A 27,979-nucleotide genomic window follows, 5' to 3' on the forward strand; every position below is an offset into this window, starting at 1 on the left:
TGTACTACAAAGACTTAACATTCGAAAAGAAGACCCAAACACCCACATATACGGTGAGATATAAAAAAAAAAAATTATCAAGTAAACTAGTACAGTAACGTGATACTGATCGGGTGTTTTCTCCTCAGACACCGGCACTAATAGCCAATATTGGTGGCACACTAGGTCTATGTCTTGGACTCTCTCTAGTGACTATTGTAGAAGTGATAGAACTTATTTTAGATATGCTAATGACCTGTTTTAGGTCTTCTGATGTCAAACCTATAAATTCACCAAGACCTAAAACAGAGACGAAACAGGGAGATCATCCGAATTTGCATCAAATACATGTAACGCCTTATTCTGTGCAAGTGAGGCCGATTGCAATGGAAGGTGCACCAGAAAGGAATCAGCAGAAGTGACATGTAAATAATTTAAGCTTTGTTTAATAAATAAGTCTATATTTTAATACTTTTAAGGACATTTTTTGTAGCGTGGAACACCTGTTATACGTCACAAAAGCCGAAAATGTGAAGGGGTGATCACCCATTAATTCCCTCTTCACCCTTTCACATTTGGGTAATTCAGAGCACTCAATTAAGTTAAAATTACAATTTAGATAAAGAAAAACAGAAAATTATTATTATTTTAATGACTTTATTCACGTTAAAACATTAAATATTATTTTTTTAAAAAAAATATTGTAAATGACAGGAAAATATTTACATTGTTTACAGGATAATTGGGTAAATGCAATCATCGCCACTTCTAGAATTTTGCATTCGACATTAATTTCCTATAACTATTTTAATTGCTGTTAAAATTATGAAATTACAGTACAAAATCGTAGAAATGGCGATAACACTACATGGCTGATACTTGAAAGGCTTTGGTGTTGTTATTGCGTTACAATGCCCTTGTGTTTACTGCAGTAACTTTAAGACTTGTAGTATGCGGGATACAAGTTCTTACCTGTATAATTTATTGTACGAACAGTGTTTTTTTTTTTTTTTCTTTTGGTCATTACATGACAAAAGTAGTGTTTTATAAAGGGTGCGAGACACAGATCAAGTCTTTTAGACCTGTAATTCACATAAACAAACACGATACACGTAACTTATGTATAAATATACCTTCAAATAATTTTAACAACGTATCCTACTAAGTTACTATCACAATTTGTGATTCTGTTCGCGTAACTTTAAAGTTATAATTATCTAATATGTAGGCCTTTACGCGAGTGATCACTCTTTATTGGCGTGTTAACAAGATAACGTGAGCGACACTGCAATTAAAGCGGTATTAACCTGTTATGGACTTGCCCATTATTCTAAATTTGCCCTATATTTCTTATAAATCCTGTATTTTCTGCAATCAGATCTATATCCTACTTGAATCAAGTAGGATAGGATTCACGAATTTCAAAGATTCTTCACTTAATTTTTGGGCCTTTAAAGAGCCAAATTTTAGCGTTAAATAACAGGAAATTTAGTAAAATCCCGGGTTTGTATGCTCTATTATGCAACGTTTACAGAGCTTCCTAACTTTTCTGTACCCCTCAACAGTTACCGGGCAGTCTTGTATATTGAGCTGTTGCAACCCTCTACAATAATAAGCAATAAATTGTATCCCCCGATCTGTGATCAAGTCGCAGGACTTCACACTTAACTTCTTAAGATTTGGACAATTTTCGGACAGCATCTTCAAGCCCTGATCTGTGACGTCACACTTTCCAACATCCAGAGCGCGTAGACGGGGGCAACTACGCGCTAGTACTTCCACGCTGTTATCCGAAACGGCTTCGCAACCGCGTACGTTAAGGTAACGAAGTTTGTAGCAGTGTCGCGCGATCTGTTTAACACCAGCATCCGAAACTTGGTCACACTTGGCTACACTCAGATAGCGTAGACTGGGGCCTAATTTGGCTAATTCGTACAGTCCAAAATCGGTTATCTGCAGGCAATCACTTATACTGAGTTCACGCATGGCTGAACAATAACTAGCCACGTACTTAATGCCCGCATCTGTTATTTGGACACACCTTCTCAGGTACAGGTGAGTCAATTGGGGACAGTGACGAACTGTTGCCTCCAGACCCGCGTCGTCTATACAATGACAGTCTGTCAGGTCCAGATATTGTAGATAGAGCCCCACTGGCAGGAGCGACTCCGTGTCACTTCCTGAATCGTTTTGTCTGATCCTAGACAATGACTGGATTGCTGTGATTCTGAAGCAACCTGCAACGAACAATTGAATCTTTCTCACCACAAAAAAAAAACTGTAACACTAAACAGGTTTTTAGTATAGATAATAAATAAATATATAAGTAATTGTCATACATATTTAATTGTAACGCTTAATAGTTAATTAGAATACACAGCATGAGTCATGCTTTATATTGTTTTATTTGTAAAAAATAGTAAGTAAATAATAGTACGTTGTAAATAATATGTGTTATTGCTTGATACATATTATTTGATATTTTAAAAAGTACTACTAAATGGTATATTTTGGTTAAGTATAGTTTATGGGCTAGTACTGTACTTCTCTTCAGAATGTCTACATTATAAAGCTGTGATTAAAATTAATACTGTTCGTAGTGTTATGAGAAAGTAAGTAGTAGTTGATATTAGTTTAAAATAATTAATACGAAATGAAATATATCAACTGGTACTTTTTTCATTAGATCATTGAATAGTATTTTTTACTATTAAATAAAAGTATCTATTTAATAAAAAGTATCCAATTCATTAGGTATAAAAGTACAGTACAGTACCCAATGAAAAATTGGACACTTTCTTCATTGGGTAGATTTATTTAATAGTAATTTTCTCATTGGGTACTTTATTGGATGGTATTTTTCATTGGATACTTTCATTGGATAGTACTTTTTTCATTGAGTACTTTCATTAAATAGTATTTTTATCGAATTATGTAAATCTACATTATGGAATATCTATAACCTATGGATAAAATTAATACATCGGTACTTTTTAAGTACCAGTGATATAAACTTTTAATACAGTTGCTGTTTCTCGTGTCGTATTATAATTATTTTCATCCATAATTTCACAGGTTATAACGTTTTCTTTTTAATTTTTAACGGTTTCATACTTATTAATTAAAAGTTAATCTGTATGACAATATAATTATAATGTAGGGGCTTATCTACAAAATGTAATACAGTCAAACCTCCGAACAACGACCATTGCAAACATAAAAAAATGGCTGCCGTTCGGGTGGTTAACTTGTTACTGGCGCAGGGGCCATTTTGGCTGCGTTATTCTCGAGTGGCCGTTCTTCGGAGGTTATTTGGTTCGAAATAATTTTCTAAAAAACTGTCCGCTGTATGCAGGTGACTGTTATTGGATGTTCGACTGTACCGTAAAAACTAACTTAAAGTATATTTAATGTAAGTTATGCCTGTATATGTGTGTTTAATGAAGTTATTTTCGAACTAAGATTTTTTTTCGTCCTGTCAGACTTAATCTGTCTAACGTGGCAGTATAATAAGCAATTTGTTATACAAAGCATCATCAGCATAATGTATTTAAGTACATTAAATGGGTAGAAAAGTCATAACGACTTACACCCAAAAGTAGTTAGAAATCTTATCATTTTCATCACAGGATATGCCTAATTATAATTTTTATATCTCTTCATCTTATCAAAATAATCTAAAAAACCTTATCTAGAAGAGTTAATTAATAATTATTCTTCAATGAAATTGATAAGAATTTAATTAGTGGAGTGAAATTAATTCTTTAACTTGTTGTCATTATTTTCTCTTCTGTAATGGGCGCTAATTACTTTTAGCGCATTATTTCGAGTATTTCGCTGTATAATTATGCTATTTAAAATATAGAATGTGTAAATGATCATTTAGATTAATCGTTATTTTTTAATGTGGCCAAATGAACTGCTAAGCTATTATATATTATTTATACAGAAATTATTTTTTTGTTTGAATTTTAATAATTTTTACTGATTATGCATGACGTATTAAAATATTTGCGCAACTGTCTGGGGATCAGAAAGTACAGGACTGATCCTAAGATCAGATTATGACACGAGCCGCAGGGTTATGCATAATAAAGAAGGGTAGCCCCGTTCCTAATAAGCCGGTTGGCTTCAATCCCCCCCCCAATTGTACCAGTGGTTCCTGTATGAAAAATGACGAATATCTTATTTAATGACGCAAAGAAGGATGCCCAATGACAGAACTTTATGTCTAAGGACCCAAAGGTCAAGGAAAAATGATGTGTTAGTGTAAAAGAAGTAAAGAGGGGAAAAAATTGTCAGGCCAGTTGGAATTAGTTGACCTTAAGCTGATCCCTTGGATCTTTCATTAAATTGTCTACCCATTTACCACCGCAGCTTGATGTCAACCTCAAGTTTAAATATTTATCACCTGTTAGGTCAAAAATGTCACTCCGACATTGGCGGTAAACTGTATAAACATGTCTGCTGTCACTGGTGGGGGTAGAAGGTCATAGACACCGCATTCTCTATGCGGTTTGTATAGTAGCGACTTCGACCTCCTATCGTGATAGAACATACGATTTCTATAAATGTATGAATGCAATTCATTCTGGTGTAGATAGATACAATGTACTTCAGATTTATTCCCTGTTATCCCTGTGTATTTTCGTGTAATTTTTCAAAATCTCGTAAACTCTATCCCTTTTAATTCGATAACCCGTTATTACACACGAATAAAGGGTTTAGAAATAAGTAGAAAGGAAACTGTATTGTCCTTTAAAAAACTAATTAGGGGGTGCACTTCAAATCCAAGTGTAATTGTTTAAGACACATAAAGGAAAATTGGATAAACGATGAAGAGACGTTGAAGAGCATCTCTTTGTCCGCGTAAAAGGGACTCAAAAACCCAACTAGAGGATTGAAAAACGAGGACAGAAGTAAAAAAGGTCATCCCCGAGCATCTACAACGAGTAATAAACCACAAAATGGTTAAAAATTAATACAATAATAGCAATTTGTCTGGGTGACAAGCGAGTGAGACCGTAGTTCCGTGATCATCATCATGGGGCGTGGACAGAGTTGGCCCGAGGACTAGTCACTGCTAATAGACGGGCTTCGAACTTTAATTATGGTCTACCGATGACTGCCCATAACTCACTGACTGCATTGAGTTCTGTTTACCCGTTCTGATTCGCCTCGGGTTCTACCAAGTCTCTTCGCGTGACTTTCTTTTAAAGGGCGTTGGCTTCGCCTCTCATTGCTTATGGGTTCTTACCGATGTAGCCTACAGCTCCTAAATACTTCCACGATTCACACTTGCGGCCTTTCCAATCGTGCGCCCAATTTGCATTTTTTTGCGCTTTAACCCATTCGCTATGGAAACTTTAGCTCGGTGTTCAATTTAGCATTCTTTTAATTATCTTATGATTATACCTTTACTTTAATGAAAACTTAGGAAAGTAAATGAACGAGTAGGGTACAGTACTTTTTGATATGGGACATAAATTTCCTTGAGCCACGCATGAAAGATGGTAATTTATATCAGAAGATCCTAACTTCAGCTTGAATACATTTCATTCATGTCTTGTTATCCTCCAAGGCATTTTACTTTTCGGCCTGTCAGACTTTCTACATAAGTTGGGGGTTCTTGATACTTAGACTATTGTTCCTTGTACGTGTGATGCTATCAAGTGTGACGTCCCAAATTAGAGAATTTTATCCCACCAGACTGTCTACTGTCAATTTTAATGCTTCCTTTTTGCTTTATGAAACCCTTTCATCGTCTACTTTATTAGTAGACGAGGGAAATGTGCGTGTCTTAATAATACAATTTCAATTGGACCTCATAGATTTACTTCCACTCTAAGGTTGTATGGAGTTGGGCATGATTTATTTTGCAAATCTTATTGTTAAATTTTTTAGCTCCAGGCGAAATATTGACCTACTATGCAAAATATATTAACTAAATCGCTTCGTAATCAAAACTGAATGGAAAATTTAATGGGAGCCATTCTTTATTCTTCTGATATACATCCCTCATGTAATAAGTATCTTATATTTGAAATATAATACGTTATCACGAGAGGAAGTATTGTAAATAAATCCCACAAACAATATAAAAGTAATTTACTAATTCATTACCAAGCTTCGATGGTCCCCATCATATCTATCAAAGCTAGAAACAAAATATACACAACACACGTGACTTCTACACTGTATTGTGTGATGGAGCTTGATGTAAGATTTTGAAGGCTACGGAATTGAAAGACAAATTTTCGATTTTATACCTTATAAGAGTCCATTTAAATCTAGTTAATAGAAGGCTCAGCTTTTCAATTTAGAGTCATATAACTTTCGATTTTAGACTTTCAAGAGCATGTAGATGCTTACAATTTTCTATTTTAGAACCTAAAAAACTTACAGGAAACCAATATTTTTCATATATTTTTCAATTTAGAGCGTACGGAGCTTATAGAAAGGCCTTATTTTTCCCTCAGACACTACAGAAACTTAGAGAAATCATACATTCCAGACCCTACAAAGTTCACAAGTTGTCGACTTCAGAACCTACACGAGCCTACAGAAACTTATAAATTTTTATTTTATAATGTATACTAGAATACAGGAAACTTCCATTTTTTCATTGTAGCCTGTACAATAGCCTGTAGAGGCTTACAACTTTCTAAAGTACAGGAAAGTAAACCCGAAAGTAAAGATGGTAATGAATCTCCGTAGTGTAGTAGTTGCTCCTCTTTAATGTTTCGTGTAAAATGTAAATACCCAGGAGAATTTTTTTGTGGAAAAAAAGAGAAAAGAGTGACCTTGTTGCCATAGTAGTAGGCCACGCCTCCACCATCCATCGTCTGTACAGACGGCAGACCGCAGAAACGCCTTTTATTCTATTCCCTTAGGGTGGATGACGTCCACCTTTCTAATAGCTAGAAGAAGAGACATGCTTCGATTAGGCTTATCTTAAGTGCCGAGGTAACGAGGTGACAAAAATAACCCGTGGGAATTTGTAGCTTATGCGGGCACTTTGATTATATATATCTCTGATTGATTATTTGACAGATGGAGATCGGAAGGCACAGCTGGTGGCTTGCACCATAAATGCGCATCACACACACACACACCACACATATTAACGTCTTATTATATGTTTTCTTCTTAAATTACTCATACGATTTCTTTCCTTCCAACTGGAGGACATCATTCAATAAAATACACCTGCCTGGGGTTAGTCTCCGAAAGAATTTAGAGCACAATTGTCTTGGATCAGCTGCGGTATAAAATATCGAATGCAATGTTTATAGGGGTGGATTTAGGGGTGCGCAGGGTGAAGCTGCACCCCTCTGAGGTTTTCTCGAACAAAGCATATTGTCTCAAACTTTTGTTTGTTTTGTTTCTGCACCCCTCTAAGATTTCTGGATTTGTTTAGAGTAGCCTACTTGACGAGAATCGTTCTGTTTTTCCTGAACATTTTCGGATACACAATAATAAGTAAATTATAAAATTATACAGTTATTTTGGATGAGTGTATGCAGTAAATAGCTTAAAAATTCAAAAATTAGTGCATTCTTACAACACACCATCAAAGATTAATGCGAAAAATTTTTGAAGAGGTCTGGCAATTAAGATGAAGGGTGTAATATAAAACGGGATTTTAAAGTTATTTATGTAATGGGGAATGTAAAATGTAGAAAATTGTATCATGGGGAACCTTGCTACAATTGCTACAACTTCTAGAGAAGCTTGCTATAAGTGCTACGGTACAATTACTAGAGAGGCTTGCTATAAGTGCTACGGTACAATTACTAGAGAAGCTTGCTGTAAGTACTACGGTACAAGTAATAGAAAAGCTTGCTGTAAGTACTACGGTACAATTACTAGAGAGGCTTGCTGTAAGTACTACGGTACAAGTAATAGAAAAGCTTGCTGTAAGTACTACGGTACAATTACTAGAGAAGCTTGCTGTAAGTACTACGGTACAATTACTAGAGAAGCTTGCTGTAAGTACTACGGTACAATTACTAGAGAAGCTTGCTGTAAGTACTACGGTACAATTACTAGAGAAGCTTGCTGTAAGTACTACGGTACAATTACTAGAGAAGCTTGCTGTAAGTACTACGGTACAATTACAAGAGAAGCTTTCTGCAACTAGTACAATCGCTAGAAAACATTAGAGCTGCAAGTACTCAATGTGTATTCACGTGACGATTGCAAACCTCACTCACCTGTTACATCAAGCTTCTCAAGTTTCAGACAACGAGATAATATTTCTGTCACTCCGTTGATGGTAACTTCGTTGCATCCTCGTATCAGGAAGGTCTTCAGCTCGGGGCATCTTCTAGCTAAAGTCAACAAACCTTTATCCGTTAATCTACCACATCCGTTTAGATTTATCTTCTCAACAGCCAGGCAACCAGTTGGAGAATGCCGACAAAGAAGTCGAAAAAGAGTCTTCAGTCCGCGATCCACGTGGATCCGATCGCTGTTTAACGAAATGCTGGTCCACAATTGAGGTTCCCATGCCAAAAAGTACCATCGTCGACAGACCCGAGCGCAGATACACAAGTGGTTACTTGACAGATGAGAAAATATCCGGGTTATTAATACGTCGGACAACCTGTCGAATTGAGACGTTTTTGGTTGCTTCTTTGCTTTGAAAGTGGGGGTGAATCTAGGCACGACCGGAGCAGCTGGTGTCGAGTTTGGATACCACTCGTACGTAGGCACCACTCGTGTCAGAAGCGTGTGGTAGCCCAAATCGTGACAAGGTGATACTCGACCCGACGTTGCTGGTTTCGAGAGGAAGTTTAGATTTTCTTTGGACTTGTTGCACGCATAACGATACTCCATCTTACTCAGAATTTCATTTTTTCTTTACTGAAACGATAAGAAAAAGTACAGTTACTTACACTTTTACATTCGGAGCAGCGTTTTTAATACAAGTTTTCTTCTCTGATTAAGTAAATTTACAGTGTAGTAACAGCCTATTCTTAATTTCACACAAAACACCATTTAAAATTAGTTTTGGAAGAGTTTAAATATTCCACACAGTTCTCACGTATCTGTACTCTTTGAAAGCTCGGACGTATAGATTATACACCTTGCAAAAGGTTGAATGTATAATACAGTTCTGTATAATACTGTAAATATTCATTCCCTTTAATTTACTTTAGACATTATTTTCTTATGGGTATTGTCACATAGTGACACAAAAATCATATAAAAGCATTTGGATTAATCAATTTCCATTAAACGGCTGGCAAACTACACGCGATTTTTCATATTTGTAGGTTAAATTCCCGGTATAAAATGATGCGTAAATTAAATTTAATTCATGCAGGATCATATTTAAATATATCTTTCTTCATTTATAAGCTTGTTTACACAAAAATATAGGTCATACGTCTCATTTGTGTGGGATTTTACGCTTGGAAGATACCATCAAAGTACAGTATAATCTCACTTTACAGTAGGAAATTTTGACTTAAAACTGATACAGAATAATATTTTACAGAAAATTTAACAATTATTTTATTGAATTTTACAGTTTTTATCTTAATTTTTGCCGTCATAAACACGCGAAGAGTACTTAAAAAACAGCCTTCGAGTAATCGTTCTTCTTCATCTGTACGTGGGCCGAACGTCATTTAAACCTTGGAGTTACATTCATTTACTTAAAATAAAGAATGAATACACCTAATTACATCTCTTCATTAATAGTAACAGGAAAAAAAAGAGCATTTCATACAGGTTACAGGTGGCCCGCTTCAAGAATTAAGTCCGGATAAGAAGAGTCGATTGGTTGTTAATTATAGCCTTGATAATCGACTGGATATTTGTATACCCACACCCCATCGAGGATACAATCTGTTTGTTCTAGACCCGCATTATAAACATGTAGACCACATAACAACACAAGAGATTCCTGTATGATCATGTCAATCATGTTTTTTTCTCCCCTTCCCTCTATCCCCTTCTGTGTGTGTCTGTTTGGGCAGATTGGCAGATAAATACCTTAACTCCTCCCTAAATGGAACATAGTTACGTCTGATAAAGCGAGGGTAGTTTATGTTTGATAAATTACTAGCGACTAAGAAAAAATCATTGGTTCCATCTGCACCTACCAGCGTATCCTTCACCTATGGCACGAGTTTTTGTGTAAAATGTGGACGTAATTAATGCTGTAATGAACTAAAAAATTGGGCAAAGAGGCAGGTTCATTATGTAAATGAATTGAAATATTTTAATGGGGGTGAAGTATATCGCCACCGACATTAAAGCGGGTAGCAATTAATGGTAAAAGTTGTCATTAAGAAATTAAATTTGGCATCGAATACGGCAATTTATACTGTAATTTCACGGGATAATTTACTTATCTACATTCTAAATCGCTTCGAAATGGCGGATTCTTGTATCAAATTCCTCTCTCCACGCAATGTTTCTATGAGGTTTTTCCAGTTATCCTCTTGTCTCATTACAAATTAAGTAAATTCTGTGAGAACCCACACATGTGAGAACCTTTAATAAACATTACAGGTCACTTATTAAAGAAATGGTAACGCTGTAATATATGTTACATGGCTTAATTATGGTAATCTTTTTACGAATTTAAACACACCTTTTACGTTAAATTCAAATTTCGGATCCATTCCGTGCTGTGTTTTTCGCATTGCGCTTCAGTTCAATGTCAATTTGTCACTGGATTTTAACCCATTGGAGTTCGTATGTAACAAATTAAGTGCATTCATTGATAATTATATAATATACATCATTAAAAATGGTAAAATCCACTCCATCAAACTCCAGCACCAACGAGAGTGAAGAAATTACCATATTTAATTTAGGCCTGGATCAAGTTAGTAGGCCTGAAGGCCTACTTTAAAACAACAATTAAAATTCTGTTCGAAGAGTGTCTCTACTTCCATCTTACACAAACACGGAATTAACGATAGCCTTTAATTACGCCATATAAATTTCACGAAATATGGAGTTATAGACAGACATTTCTGTATACTTTCGGCCTCTCAGGGTTAAATTATATATTACCTATTAGCCTTACGAAGAAGGTTATAAGTAAGACATCAAGTGTTTAAAATAACTTAATTATTTTATAACCTTAGAGAATGATGGCTGAAATTAGAATTATCGCTTGTAGTTTTAGTTTTATTTTATTATAATTAAAGAGGAATGCCTATTGCGTACAGGCTTACGCCATTACACAATTGTACGTAGGAATTATGCGCTAATAGCGCAATATCGTATGTACTGGGAGCAACATTGTACTGTTTAAGAGATACAATTTTAACCATTCTACACAATTTTCTACTGAAAAACAGCATCGAAGGGGTATTAAAAATAGTTTAAAAGTGGTTTGACAGCATTCTACTTAAGAGATAAGGCTGAATTATTTGCCTTTAATAATTAGATCGAACAAAGATAAGGGCAGAAACCTTTTTTTTTTTTTTTAAATATTTTTTTTCGAGGGGTGTTTACAGTAAAGAATTGTTATCATCATTAACTAATGGAAGTTTCTCCTTGAATTAAATCTGTTAAGTAGTTTCACCCCTTCGACCTACAACTTAACCTTTACCTAATCATCCCAATTTACCTTATCAAAATTTAATGAAAAGTCTCATTGACGAAGCTAATCTATTCTTCTACAGATAGAAAAATGTAATCGGTATACCCCCTTCCTATACGAACACGTTGATAAATGGCCCACTTAACTAACGTTCAATTAATTTCCTAGAAGTTTCAACGTGATGACAAATCAGAATTTACTCGTTTAGCCATAGACCATAATCGATCTATACCTGATAAAACTTCCTAAATGCTATCCTCATTAGTAAATTGCTGCCTGCTGCTCAAGGGGTTTATCGCGTTACACCCTCTTTACTACATATTTTCTGCGATCCCCCTTTAACGAATTCAATTATGGTTTTATGTATTCGTCTTACTCAATTAAACATAACCCACGAAATTTACGCTAAAGTGGAATAAGAGTAGGGAATTTAGGGATTTGTATGGTTCCTTATTAACTATTCCTGTATATTCTACACTTCATTTAGTGTTTTTACTGTTAATTACAGTAGTATTTACAGGGTGGTCCGAAAACTAATACATAAGTACTGTACCTGAAAGTCACTGAAGTTAACTAAGTTTGGGCCGTGTATATCTGTATATTTGTATATATATTTATAGAGCTTACTTATATATACATTCATCTGTGCTTCTGTTTAACACCTGTATCGAAGTATACGTTGTGTTTAAGGTTTTTGACGTAATAAACTTTAGTGTATTGACGTAATTTTTTCATACAACGACTCTAATTAGCATAATCTAAATAAATGCCCAGTTTTTTTACTTAAAATTTGAATATAAAACCGTCCAAAATTCGTAATTTTTGCACCTCTCAAAGCACCAATTTATGCGAGTTTATTCATAAATATATACGATTTCTCCCCTAATTATGTTCTAGATATGTTCTATTTGTATGAATAATCCATTCTAATGATATATTTTATCGGATTTAATAACATAACATAAGTAATGTTTGCATAATTTTGCCTTATCTCAATCTACGAATGATATTCACATGCTAATGATTTTAAAAAATGCATAAATTATAACATAAAAAAACAAATATTACGCATAAATTGTTTAAAAAATAATGACTATTTTACATATTTTACGCTTAAAAAAAACACACACACACACACACATAATCTTACAGTCGATAGGGGTATTTAATTTAAATTTACTCATAAGTGACGTATCACCAATCGTCATTGGTGACACGTCATTTATGAGTAAGAGCGAATTCGTGTGAACTCCGCGAGGAGATAAAAGGAAAAAAAATAAAATGTCAGTTTTTTAACAGATACCATTTTGAACGTTGTTAGTCATTTCTGTCAAGCAGGAGAGCTTGTCTAATCAAAATTAATTAGATCTTGATGTGTGGATAATAACTGTCAGGATGCATTTGATTTCGTGTCATCAACATGGCGAAAAGACATTCGAGGGCTCGATTTCCCCCCCCTTCTTTCCCTTGCTGTACGTTTCCGGGGGTTATATTTAGAAATGATGTGAGGGAATTTTAATTAGATAAATTATCAGAAACAATAGAAAATTCTGACGTGTACAAACTTGTTTAAAATCGCCTGTTGAAAGATTTCAGACGGGGATATCCGGTTTGTTTCCTGCTCAAATTGTGTATTGTGTGAATTTTTATTGATAGAAAACGATTTAATTCACAGTTTCCTGTACAAAACGACGTCAAAAATTGCATACGAGGTGACATAAAAGTTTAGTTAACCGCGTTTAGTTCTCGTATTCTAAGTACTGTACTTAAATTACAATTGGTACAGAGTTGTACAGTATCAATTATAGTACTATCCGGTACAAAATAAGACTATATTTTGTTATATTTTATGATTTTGTTCAGTTCATAAGGTTGCTAAATTAGAGAATTTTATGAGAAATTATCGGAATAATTCTATTTTTATATTAAAAATGCGGCTAGTAATTTGTTAAAAACACAATATAGGCTATACAAATACCATTTTCTTACAGAAGAAACTACTTTCTAGGCCAACATTCCACATAACAATAGCATAGAAACGAGCTTTAGTACCTTACCTACAAGACCTACATTCTCTTATATTTTCTCTAAACAAAACACAAGAATGAAGAAGTAAAGAAAGAAAAATAGTATTTTGACAGATTTATTAAAATCTAAATCCGGGTAGAGCCAAAATATGAATAGCTTTCACTGTTTTCACTGAAGCATCGCCTCCACCCAAAAGTAAATGATAACCAAGGCGTGTCTGCCGAGTGTTCTGTTACGGAAAAGTTTTTACCTTTTATACATATTTCGGGTGTTAGAACGGCAAAATTTCCAATCAGAAACACAAAGAAACAACACCAAAAAATTCTAGTTACATAAATCTATTACAGTGTAACCTTGGTATCAAGTAAGGTAAGATGTATCTTATCTGGCACTAAACTAGTCGGTAGCAATAAATTTACAGTGTACTACAGCTATGATTTATAACGACACGTGTCAAATTTTCATTTGTCAACCCACCAGAAGTTTTTCTAGGAGTCGATTTTATTCCTGGAACACAACTATCAAAACCTGTCGAGTTCAAATATCCATTTTTATGTCCCTAATCCCATCTTTGCCCCCATGCTACTTGCTTAGATCCTCGCAACAGATGTGATAAGGAACGGTGTGTGGTAAATTAGTTTTCTAGTTAGTAGGGCCACACTGTTGTAAATAAAAATTATTCTCGATTTTTTTGTATAAAAATTCAGGCTTCCATTAAGATTTTTCGATCATTTTAAGGGTATTTTATGCGTTAATTCCACATTCAGAAAGGTTGAGAAGTCGCTGATGCTGTCAGCAGCAACTTCTTCACGTATTCAAGGATGTACAGAAGATTTTTTAAAACAGAAAATAGCACTTTTATACTTAAAATAATATACATTGACTAAGAAATTATGAATTTTTATTAATAAAATATGTATTTTTTCAATTTAATTTGGTGTAGAAAGCTGAAAAATTTGACATAAAATGCGCACTTTTTGGGTATTAAATATTAAGTTTTTTTTTTTTTTTTTTTTTTTTTTTTTTGTATATAAACCTGAAAATTATGTAAATTAGAGAATGTAAAATAGAATTTTTTTCATTTTTTTAAGTAAATATTAACATTTAAAGAATTAATTTCTTTTAGATTATTGAGCGAAATGCATCTAAACACACTATGAAAACACCTTAAAAGATTAATTATACTAAAACCATTAGTTTATGGTGCAAAGGTTAAGGATAAAACATGCTAAAATTTAAGGTAATGGAGGAAAGTACAAAATTTCTTCTGCTCCTCCTCCTTTTCTTCCTTCCTCTCATCATCATCATCATCATCATCATCATCATCGTCCTCGTCATCACTATAATGTCCTTCATTCAGGATGATTTTAAAGAAAATCATAAAAGCATCACAACGTATCTTCAAGTCACTTCAATCAGATATCCTTTGTTTGACACGTCCATTAATCATAAGATACACCATTGTATTCCCAAAGCTGTAAATCTGATAAAAACCAAAGAAAAAAAACTTTCATAACGTCACCTCGGAAACTATAATTCACCCGAATGAACCCTTAAAAAAAATGGTTCCTTCTCCAATTTTGTTACCTGGTAGCATTTTTTATTACCTAGTTTTAACACTAGTGAAATTCCTTGGAATTTATCACACCCTACAATAAACTAAAACAAGTCAGATAAGGCCCTTTATATACGCGTAAGGCCTGAAATTGCCTTTATATGTAGGCATATACACACCACGCTTATAGGACCCGGTGAAATGAAAGAGCTTAAATAAGGTCGTACTGCTTGAGTGAAATAAGATAAAGCCCTATATATATATATATATAAGCGCAAGGTTTGACAAAGTAATGCCCGAAAACAGTGAGATAGAGCATTATAGTTACGTATATATGAGGCCCAAACGAACTGAGGTCGCTACAGTTACGTGTATATAAGACCCGAAAAAGTGAGATTATAACAAAGATACTTATATATATACAGAACACGAGAGAAGAAAAATGAGGCCTTATATATGTGTATATATATATCGCCTGAAAGAACAAGGTAAGTCTAACAGAACTGGAGGCCTCACGTTCCTCCGAAAGGCACGAAAATAAATTTTCTAGTACATATCGAAAGGATCTTTTAATTTACAACACCTTCGAATCACATTCTGTATACAAAATAAGTAAATTTTGGGGCCGTTTAAGCGCGGGGCACACAGTCAAAGGTACTCGTAGTTACCTCTATTTGGGCCCGTGCACGTGAAATATAGTGTTGCACGATGACGAAGACAGTAAAGTAAGGACTTACATAAACTTGTCACACAGAAAGAACTTTTTTTTGCTGTGTTTTCAGAAGGGAATTTCCAGAAAAGCCCTTTAACCAGATTTTTCTATTTTCAAGTTAAATACAAGAAAAAAAAGAAGAGGGGGGTCAAATATATCAAACGAGTTTTGGGACATTTTTCAAGTAAAACTTGTCTTCTTAATCGTATTATCTCCAATAATAAATTTTATTTCCTTCTTACTCAATTATATTACCTTTCTAAAAGCTTAATTTGGAAATTTGTCTCAAAATTCATTTTTTCTTAATAAATAAAATAAATTACGATAAATACACTGGGCCGTTCGAAATACACGAAACGAATTAACACATCGATCATTTATTTCTATTTCGAAGACGGGGAGAAGCCATTATCAATCTAACGATTTTTACTCGCACTAAAAACTGACCGGTGTGTAGATTATATAAAAACGGCGAGAAGGGACAAAGTTTTATAAAAAGGTTCCCTCAGAAAACGTATTATGGATTCCAATTTGCTGTAGGCTTGGAGATGAAGAAGGATGAGGGACGATCGTAAAGTATGTCGTTAAAAACGGGTATACCGGGGCGCACCCTAATTGGTTCTTGTGGCACACACCCTCTAAGCGTACGATCAACAGAGACAATGGCGGTGTCTGATATCATTAAGAGAACATAACTTTACGACATCATAAAACTGTAAGAATAAGGAGGGAAACTATCGAGAAAAACTTTCAAGAAAATGTCTTCTTTAAGTGAGACATTTCCAATATCAACCCCCCTACGAGTTTTATAGGGATTTTTCTCGTTTTCTAAAAGGATAAGTCGAATTGTTGATTTATATCTTGCGCATTACCATTTGTACCATTTGTTTATCTTTGGTTTCGTAAAAGTTCTGTAAATAAAGCTGTTTAATTGTTTTTTTTTTTTTTTCTTTCTTTTGTAAAAATAAACGAAAAGTTAAACAACTACAACACACACTTTATTGTTCCTTTTGTATAAATGCGCTAAGAGAAAACAGTAATCTCCTGTCTTTGTTTTCTTTGATAGAAATGAACTACAAAAAGCAGCAACAGCACCCAGATTTTCGTTTTCTTTGATAGAAATGGACTACAAAAAGCAGCAACAGCACCTAGATTATTGTTTTCTTTGATAGAAGTGAACTACAAAAAGCAGCAACAGCACCCAGATTTTTGTTTTCTTTGATAGAAATGAACTACAAAAAGCAGCAACAGCACCTAGATTTTCGTTTTCTTTGATAGAAATGGACTACAAAAAGCAGCAACAGCACCTAGATTTTTGTTTTCTTTGATAGAAATGAACTACAAAAAGCAGCAACAGCACCTAGATTATTGTTTTCTTTGATAGAAGTGAACTACAAAAAGCAGCAACAGCACCCAGATTTTTGTTTTCTTTGATAGAAATGAACTACAAAAAGCAGCAACAGCACCCAGATTTTTGTTTTCTTTGATAGAAATGAACTACAAAAAGCAGCAACAGCACCTAGATTATTGTTTTCTTTGATAGAAGTGAACTACAAAAAGCAGCAACAGCACCTAGATTATTGTTTTCTTTGATAGAAGTGAACTACAAAAAGCAGCAACAGCACCTAGATTATTGTTTTCTTTGATAGAAGTGAACTACAAAAAGCAGCAACAGCACCCAGATTTTTGTTTTCTTTGATAGAAATGAACTACAAAAAGCAGCAACAGCACCCAGATTTTTGTTTTCTTTGATAGAAATGAACTACAAAAAGCAGCAACAGCACCTAGATTATTGTTTTCTTTGATAGAAGTGAACTACAAAAAGCAGCAACAGCACCTAGATTATTGTTTTCTTTGATAGAAGTGAACTACAAAAAGCAGCAACAGCACCTAGATTATTGTTTTCTTTGATAGAAGTGAACTACAAAAAGCAGCAACAGCACCTAGATTTTTGTTTTTTTTTTTTTTTTTGATAGAAGTGAAATGAGAAAACAACAACAATAACATCTCCGTTGTCGTTCCTTTATAAAATACCTTAAAAGTTATGTTCCTACTCATATAGAGGAGCAGCAGTGACATAACTTTTCTCACATTTCTTCATGAAAGAATGCGAGAAAAGTTGTTACAGCTCCTCTACACGAGTAAGAACATAACTTGTACAGCATTTTTATGCGCATTCTATATACAGTTTCCACATTCCATCTCATTTGCATAATTTCTCATGTTTCTCCTCTACCAGAGAGGAAGGAAGAAGACAAAAATCATATAATTTTCCACCAAAAATTCCAAAAAATACGCCATTTCAATGGGAAGACCTTATCGTGATCAAGTAAAATTCTAGGCCCACTAAAGTTTCTTACCGCCACATCTAAGACTGTTCTGGATATTATACCTCTGGGGAAATGGCCGGTGTCGAACGCCCACCTTACACTAATAACGGGTATTCACATTATGCCCTACCCTCATATTCATGTACTGTACTTTATAGTGAAGTGCATACCATATGAAACCCATCCCTTTTTCGACCCGCGTGGTACTTACTTTGCGGACACAATACCGATAACTAGACCTATATTTTTGAAAAATTTCGATCGAAATTATTAGATAACCCTACCAAAAACATAACTTTACAAAGGGGTACCCCTTTGCTCTCGCCTGGTGAAGGATCGGAGGTAAGGTTAGCTTTAAAACAAGTTTTAATTAATAAATCAGTTACTGTCCGTGATTTATAAGTTGGAGAAGGAAATTTTGTTACTATTTTAAATAGTTTTAAAACAGAGTAACGCTATAGTAACGCCACAGTAACGCCATCCACCTGGAGTTGTATTGTTGGTTTACTCGGTTCAATGATAATTGCTGCTGTTTTCTGTTGTAAATTGTTGGATTTTCCGGGTATATTTTTTTATTTTAGACAGTTTTTCTTGAAGGAAAATCGTTGTAATTTAGTTTTATCTTGTTTAAAGGATTAAAAATTAAACAACTATTTCCCCAATCCTCCAAGAAATGCCAAATAACCAATCCTCTTCGTAGAGTATCAATGAGTTAAACAAGCAGAAAACAGTTATATAAATTACGCTTGTTGAACAATATGATTACTGTATTTAATTAAATTTAAGGTTTTTTATAAGTGATCTGTCATGCTTATAAAGCAACTAATTTAGGCAATTTTAATAGTCAAACCTCTGAACAACGGCCAGTGAAAACAATACGTAAAAAGTGTCCGTTGTTTGGAGGTTAATTTTGTATGCATTTTAATGCATAAATAAAATGTTCCTGAGGAAATCGTCTCTGTTTAAAGGGTGTCCGTTATTGCAGGTTCGTTTAAAATGAATATTTATTAGTTTATACATGTAAATGGTTAGTATTATTACTGATCAAGCTGAAAGTAGCACGGAAACTGAGGGAGAATATAAAATAATAAGGCTTTTTAATGTAACATAAACTTCCAAAAACACTTAAAATCCGGCAAATTTTCAAGAAAAAATCACTCGGTAAAGTAAAATACACCTTAAAAACCAAAGAAATTAATGCTTTCACGACAAGGGGGGGGGAACCAAGGAAAAACACGTGTAAGAGGAACATTACCAAGGGATGAACCCGCATATAAGGAATTTTAATCACGAATCGTAAAGGAAATTACATTTTCTCGACACAAGTAAACGGGAGCAACACACGATTTCCATCCTCTCGTGTACAGCATTAATTAATATTTAATTAATTAAAGCATTAAATTCAGTTAATTACGTGCCTAATAAACGCATCGTATTCATTCAGACATGAATAATTTATTCATGAAGTGTTAATAAACACACTATTGTGTCGCTTACTAGTGTTATTAAGATAATAATTATCATACTCGACACTAGAACCTTATCCGGGCCATTCCCCAACTCCCCAAGGTGTCAAAACTATTAACCTTTGTAGTGGGTGTTACCTTATTGTAGCGGAGAGTATAAAAAGAAAGGCCAATATTATTAATGGAAAGTTGTAGCCAGTGTCATTGATGACAAATAAGGCTTCTACTTTTCTAGATATATTAAGACATTTAGTGTCAACTTTGCTTCTACCCTTGTTTATTACTTTACATTATTTCTTAACTTTTCGGTGTATTCGCTGATTTAAATTAACGACAATCACAATGGAAATCAAGCGAAACAATTAAAAATAACTTAAACAATGGCCACGTGTGACGTAAACCCAGATGATTTTTGAAGTTTGTGTCCATCTACGGTCCTTTTGTACTCGGATCAATGCCGTATCAGATTTTCCACTCTGCTGAGCATCTTAATGGCCCGCTCCGGATGTTTGCTGTGTGGAATCTCAAACTCACCCCCTACCAGTCAGCTTGTCAAAACACTTTTTCATTCTGAATTAAAGTTTCCTTCCCCCTTCTTATAAGAAATTTTTTTTTCTTTCGTGTTAACCCGCTTTTAACACCCTTTTCTATTTACACACCTCTATGTAAGCTGTGTTGCTTATACCGTTTTGTTTAAATAATTATACTTTTGTGGTTATTACACTGATGGAATTGAAAGCAATTATTACACATTGTAATTGTGCCAATCTACAATTAATATACCTTATGTATGAATAGTTATTTGTTGCTTATCGGCTAGTTGGAGGCCTAACAGCTCAGACTTAATAGACAATTCTCTAAACAAAAAGTATTGTTTGTTAAAAAGTGAAAGTACTTTTACGGGCAACAAAGGTGAAAATTTTTTACATAAATACAAAGTACATAGTACTTTCTAGTGTTTGTACTGTCCTGTAAACAAGCATTCTCTTTGACATATCCTAGTGTAAGAGTTAAAAGATTGACTAAAACACAGAAACTACTCAGTTTATTAACAGGTCCTGTCATTCCTAACACAGCACTCCCGTGTTAATGCCGACGAAAGGCTCATCACACTGAAGATTTAACTGTCGAGAGAACACGGTCAAGATATTCGACGGGGTAGTTTCGATTTATTATCATTTCGTAACCGATTTAGTTTGGTAGTAGCCTCAAAAGTACCCGCTAAATCAACTGTTTAAACTGAAGGATCCATTGTTTGCAGAGTTACTTGGGCATTTTTTGCAATGTGTAGCTGGATAAACTGTTAATAATATTGATAGAAAACAGTCTGAAACCCACTACTACTTGTCTCAAACTGTCAAGTAGGGCGGTGCACTCCAACCGCCCGCTGGGTCTAACAAAATTGCTTGTGTCTCGGATAATCGATTGACCAATCGAACAAAGTCTCACCAAAACGATTCTTTAAGTAAAAAAGAAAAAAATAACCGAATTTCTCTTTCAAGAAATTAGAAAATAAAAAAAGAAATTTATAATGGAAAGCTACCTTCTTGTCAATACTTTTAAACAATAAGTTTGCCTGTATTCCCCCTGTTTCTACTTTAGATATATAAATTACACTTTTTAGGCCGAGGATAGAGGCAGAGTAATTTATGTATGTAACTCGAGCCATATTTAAAAAAAAATGTTTTAAAAGTATTTTTTGAGATAGAAACACAAGTAGAAGGCTCACCCCTTGGCGAGCCTTCTACTTGTGTTTCCTCCTCTGTGCGTCAAGCTGCAAAGTGTAGCATTTGAATCCCACTGATGATCACCTCCTCTGTAGAATTTACCAGGATGAGGAACTTGTATGATGATGAGGATGATGGAAGAATTTCGGCGACCTGCTTTGTAGAAGGCATTGTTGGCTATTATATAAATAACACCTGACTTGTCGTTAATTCTTCAGTTTAACTTTAATTAACTTTAAAGTTTTTGTCGATTTTTACGAGAAAAAAGAAGAGACTAAACGCTTAAAATCTCGTACAGACTTACGCCGAACGTTCAGTTATTTTATGGATGCATAAAGACGCCATGTTTAACGTGAAGTGACTACCAAAACGCGAAGATAGTAATAATAATAAAGAAAATTCTCACTTACATAAAATTCTCACGCAGTAACACGAAGAAGATTCAGTTTAACAAAGCATAAACAAGTCACAATATCTAGATTAATTATTAATGCTGCCAGAGAAGAGGGGAGGAAGAGAAAGAGAGAGACAGAGGAAGAGGGGGATGCCAGGTATATTTTTCCAAGTCGTAAACCTGGAACCAGATAAAATAACTTATTAAAAATCTAATCGCTTGGAGCGCATAATGATTTTTATGATCAGTGTAAACAATGTATTATGTAAAGCAACAATAAAACTCGTCGCGTAATTACAGCTGTGGGAATTGATGATTTGGCCGTTTTTTTTCTTCTGTTGCAGGGGGAATTTCCCCCGTTTTTTCCCCTACTTTTTTTTTATTTTAAAGTCCCTACACCCCTCTACCTCTTCATGTATCGAGCCAGCTGATTTATAGTTAGAACAAGTGCCTAAATGGCAGGAAAACATTCGTCTCTGCTATAAGCTCATACTTCATTATAAGAAGTACATCGGGGAAAACAACGTAGATTTATGATTCTGACGTCTAGATAAATCTTTCCATCTAAACAAAGTTGCCAGCGATAACTACTTTTAAAGGAGCCGATAAGGTAGAAGAAAATTCGAAACACCTATCAGAAAAGACCTTACATAATTAATTAATATAGAAAGAATTTCTTCTCTAGAACTTAGTCTGTGACGTACAGTACATTACACTGTACTTCTTTATTCCCTTTATCTAAACGCCGCACTCTGACGTCTTAATTGCTGATTGATTCATTGATTCATCCTATCAGAAAAATTCTTACATAATTAATATAGAAAGAATTATTTCTCTAGAATTTTGTGATGTTCAGTGCATTACACTGTATACGTCTTTCTTCCCTTTATCTAATCGCTGCACTCGGACGTCTTAATTGCTGATTGATTCATGGTCCTTCGTGTAAAATTTGTCGAAAATTATGGTTTACTACTGTACATGCCAGGGTTTTTCTTTACTTTGATGCATTTATGGCCACACTAAATTTGATATACTCTACCCATTTTCTCGTAAAGGAAGTAGGGATGTATCTATAATACCTGGAACTCAATTAAGATACAAAACTGTAGACTATAAACTTAATCGTCACTTTAGATTATATAACAATTAATAGATTTGGAAATCCATTAAATTTACGGCACGGAAATATGCTTTAATAATGGTCAATTATCCCATATTATATCAATTAAAGTAAGTCATTTATTTTTCTCATTCCGCATTTAATTTAACGCCAGTCGATAAATTGGCGTGTCTGCTTCGTTTACTTATTTCTGTATGGATTTATGATTAGTTGAAATCCTATTTTTAATCCAAAAAACACGATTTTTAATACAAAAAATAGCCTAAAAACATAATTTTAATCTAGAAAACAGTCTAAAACCATGATTTTATTCCAGAAAAGTCCAGAACTTCGATTTTAAATCCAGAAAACAGTCTTGATTCCAGGAAGCTAATTCGTAACTGAGATATTCATTATTACATTAGCTGGTTATTAAATTAAATAAATAAATATATATATATATAGAAAAACTGTATTTTCTAGAAAAATTAAAGTTTACAAATGGGAGGAGTATACAGAAAGAAAAGTAACATTTAATATAAAACTAACATAAGAACACTTACAACAAAATGGAGAATTAAATGTAGAAAATTCTATTTTTAAATTCTAGATATGAAATATTATAGAATTTCAAAATTTCATACCATGAATTTCACATAAAAATCTGTAAAAAATTGCGTAAGAAATGATTTATTTTAATTTAAAAAATTAACATTTTAACGAAGTTTTCTAGAATTGAAACATTTCTGTATTATTGTAACTGACACACGATTTTAAAATATTATTCTAGATAAACAGAAAATTCTAGAAAAAAAATAACTGTTAAAATCTAAATAATAATTAAACAGATGTATAAACGCGAACATATCTAGAACAATTTTCTAATTAAATTATTAAAAATGAACAATAGAAGACACCTAGAACGTAAAATTGAATAGAATAAGTAGTAATTCTTCTAGATAAATGTGAAGTAATGTATATAATCGTCCTCATTGATGCCAACTTAAGTTACTGTAACACAGAATTACCACCTTTTTCCGGATTGAACGAAGGAGTCAATGGTGTAAACTTCCTAGAATCGAGTGTTAGAGGAGGGATCGCCGGATAGAGGGACAACGAACTTAACTTTTGGCTAAACAAATTCACCATTCACTCACCTTTCAATGCGGGAAACAAGTGTGACATTTGTTTAAGGTACAGGATGAGAGCATAGCAGATGTCAGGAGGCCAAAACACCAACGAAACCTTCTACTCGTCTCTCTTCTGGGTTCGGGAAGCGTGTACCGCCCCGGGCCACGGTTAGTATTTTGGATCTTTTGAACGAGTAGAAACTAGCCAAACCTCCGCCAAATTACCTGCAACGGGCCTTTTTTAATACGCTGCTTGACCTTTACATGTGGGTGGATTCGTGTGTGGATGAATACACTAGTCCTTCTATTAAATCAAATTTCGGCTTTGTTCGTAAGGCGGCCGATGGTTCCTTGTGACGTAGGCAGTAAAAAGCTTTCAAAATGAGCGTAATTCTAACGTGTATTGTTATTAACACGCGCAGGATGGCCCTAAAGTTACCCCCGTATCTCCCCTTTCTGTGTTCCAGCTATACCGGTGAAACAGAATGAGTGTTTCTTTCATTAAAAAAAAAAAAATTGTACAAATGGCTACAAAATAAGACAGGAATTCGGTCTTTATAATGATTAACAAAAATTATACTGTTAAGTAAATTTAATAATACATTCGAACCTCCAATAATGGTAACCTTCAAACGGCGGCACGTTTCCTTTTGAAATGCATACAAAATAACCTCTAAACAACGACCATGTTTTAACTAATGTTCTCATCGGTGGCCGTCGTTTAGAGGTTTCTCTGTACTTCACATATTAGCCGCAGTTTCTAAAAAAAAACTCTAGAATGTAGACACAGAATATCGTCCTAGAACAGTTTTGAGTAATTCTAAACTAAAATGGCTGAAAATAAAATTAATAAACACAAATACTAAGTAATTTTATTTATAAATAGATTAAAAGAATAGAAAATTAGTTCAAACGAGGTGCGATATTTCTTAATTTATGTGGGCCTAAGTAAATTAATTTGCCTATAAAATGTATTAGGCATGTTTACAATTTTCTATGTTCGGCTTCTATAGAAATAATTTGAATAATTTTATAAAAATCAATATAAAATGTAGAAATTTAGACATTTTTTAAAAAATTCGTTTACTTTTGAACGTAATTTAACCGACATTTTACATAAATTTCAAAGAATGACCGTTAAACATCATTTCAAATTTTTAAAATTTTAAAATGTCGATATCGGATTGGTCAGCTCGTAACCAATAACGCGAATAATTTCGTTTTCACGTAAACGTAATAAAGGTTTATGCAATTTTTCTTCGTTTTTGAATTTAATATTTAAAATAATTTAAGAATTATATCTAAGTTGAAACATTATAAGGCCTACAAGCGTGTGAATGGATGTTGTACAGAGAGAGAAAGAGAGAGAGAGAGAGAGGAGCAAAAATAAAGTGAACTGGGTGGAAAATGAAGTGTTAAACATGAACAAGACGGCTATTTGGTGTAGTGCCAGTGAAATTGTTTGCCTTTTCCATAATAATGTGCTATAATGAGGGTGGAGTAGCATTAACGTGGAGGCATTTCTTAATGGCAGACAACTATTTCTACCACGGCCGAAAATAATCGAAATTTCTCACCAAATATTCAAAAAATCGCAATTTTTAATTACAATTTAAAGCACAATTTTCTCTACTTTTCTTAATTATCTTCTTATATTTTAAATTAGTTAACTCATAATTAGCAAAAGATGTTGAATAATTCAAATTCGTGCCTCGTTAACTCCACATTCTTCATAGTTACAGATTAACTCTACTCTTTACTTTGTATTTGTTTTCAGGTTTTAGTTCTTTTCTGCAATTTTCTAACGAGCAAAGTCCATGAAATGTAGAAAACTTAATTATTTTAATCCATTTTTACGAGCTGTTAAAGTAATTTTTACTAAAACTCTACTCACAACCTACACAGGTTTACAGTAAGTGCTGTACATTTACATACTTCTGTAAAGGTTTTAAAACCAGGATTTTACCAGGATTTATCTATTAAAAATTTCAAATTTATATAAAATTTATCTCTATTTAACTTTACAAACAGCCTGAAAGTTACAGTTTAGTGAGAGTAATATAAAGACTTTGTACGCAGCTTATACAGAATTATGAGGTCTGTAAAGAGTATAAAGTTTATCAGGCTTGTATAATTCAGTATTTCAGCTCGAATATGTGCTGTAAAGTTATAATATCAAGCAGTACAGTATAGGTCATATTGTTAAAGTCAGATATTACTACTGTAGATTATAGGCCTTTAGCAGTTTTACTTCCAATGTACTGTAAACTGTACTGTATTATATACAACTGTTGAGCTTTATAGTTTACAACTCATTTAAATCTTTTACAAGTTTGTAATATTTAATCCCAGAATTTGCTTGTGATCTTTAATGGAAGTACATGAAAAACACAGAGGAAAGTTCATGTTTTGTAGCAATTTTTAAGTGTTTTATCTTCAATATTTGATGTAAATTAGAGTTCAAGAAGTGGGAATTACATATTTCAGGTTAATTTTAGCAAAAATAACTGTATATTTTCTTAAAAACAGCAATTTTTTCATTCAGCAATCTACTTAGAGGTGAGTCAGAACATTGTATGAATCACTAACACTGTGTAATGATAGAAAAATAAAGAAAATAAGTAGTTAAATTCTAGATTTACAGAATTCAAGAACAAACAAAGTAGGCCTATAGATAATTGATCATTTAACACCTCTTGGTCATACGTTACACTTAAGGCCTATGAAGTTTACAGAAAGTTTAACATGCGAATTAAGTTGTATCATCAATTAAGCACTTTACAGGAAACTCCTTTATATTTTTAACCCGTAAAGTAAGGCAACATGGGCAATTTACATAGTTGTATGCCAGAATGAATGCTCTTTGCATGTTATACATACTGAAAAATGCAGAAAGTTACATTTTCTGGGTAACTCGTTGCAAGTGAATATTTTAGAAGAAACTATGCTAGCATACATACATACTTTAAGTCATTTCACCGATTAGGTAGCATATTTTGCATTTATAGGGTGATTGATGATGTGTCTAAAAGTCGTGTCACGATTTATAAAATTATTAATCAATAAAATGTAAGTCAAGGAAGGCCGAAGGCCTACCGTAACACATCTGTTGAAGCATAAATTCATTTCATAAACTTCTTCATTTTTCCAACGAAAACGACAGAAAGTATGCCTTATTTTTCGAATAATTTACATTAAATTAGCTTCGAAAATAACTTATACCATTAAAAATATGCCCAATTTTTACCATTTATCCATAAAAAACATTACATACTTTCATGTTAAGATAGTTAAAACGAGCCAAAATAGCCTACAGCAAGTGACATTTTTAATATTCTGAAAATAAGTCCGAGCACGTTTACAACCATTAAAACCGTATAAAAATCAAAGATTAATGACTTATAAACCTTAAAAATTATAAAAATAAACAAAATTTAAACACTTTCATGAATTTTAATGCCATATAAAAGGGTTTATCAATGTGAAATGTAAAGATTCCAACGAGATTCTTCCAGCCATATTAGATTTAGGAGCGAAACTCCCATTAGGCATAAGCAAGTAAAGGGGGAGGAGAATTGTATATAGTCAACTACAAAACACACATATATGTATATATATAACACACACACACACACACACACACACATATATATATATATATATATATATATATTATCAAATTACTAATATTTATAAAAGAATAACTGATTAATTTTAACAATATGTTAATAATAATAATGGGTTTACCGTATTCGATTAGCCCTCGGCTAAAGTTTTGACTCGGAGTTGTGGAGGATCTACGTTGAAAGGTGTGGTTGAGAAGCATCTGCTCTCTGTTCTTCTCATCAACCATTCAGACTGTGTCTGGGTACAACGAGGTTGGGAAAAAAAACCAAAGGGCTCCAATCAGAAAGCTGCAAATCTCTACTGGTCTAACGTGGTGGAGGGTGGGCCTCCCTTTGCCATTGTCTTCTTATCCATTGCTCG

The 27,979-nt window shown here is 33.7% G+C and overlaps 1 protein-coding gene across 1 annotated transcript; it reads right to left on the reverse strand.

The window, feature by feature from the left end:
• Positions 1-644: 644 nt before the first annotated feature.
• On the reverse strand, positions 645-27,973 carry LOC136981222 (F-box/LRR-repeat protein 7-like). The gene is made up of 3 exons (XM_067277502.1): positions 27,740-27,973; positions 8,196-8,847; positions 645-2,216 (listed from the first exon to the last, which is right to left on the reverse strand). The coding sequence occupies exons 2-3, from the start codon at positions 8,818-8,820 to the stop codon at positions 1,468-1,470; spliced, it is 1,374 nt and encodes a 457-aa protein (XP_067133603.1). The 5' UTR covers positions 8,821-8,847; positions 27,740-27,973; the 3' UTR covers positions 645-1,467.
• Positions 27,974-27,979: the final 6 nt, after the last annotated feature.

This window comes from Centruroides vittatus, unplaced genomic scaffold (genome assembly GCF_030686945.1).
Source record: "Centruroides vittatus isolate TY-2023 unplaced genomic scaffold, ASM3068694v2 contig_748, whole genome shotgun sequence".
In the NCBI taxonomy this organism is placed as follows: Eukaryota; Metazoa; Arthropoda; class Arachnida; order Scorpiones; family Buthidae; genus Centruroides; species Centruroides vittatus.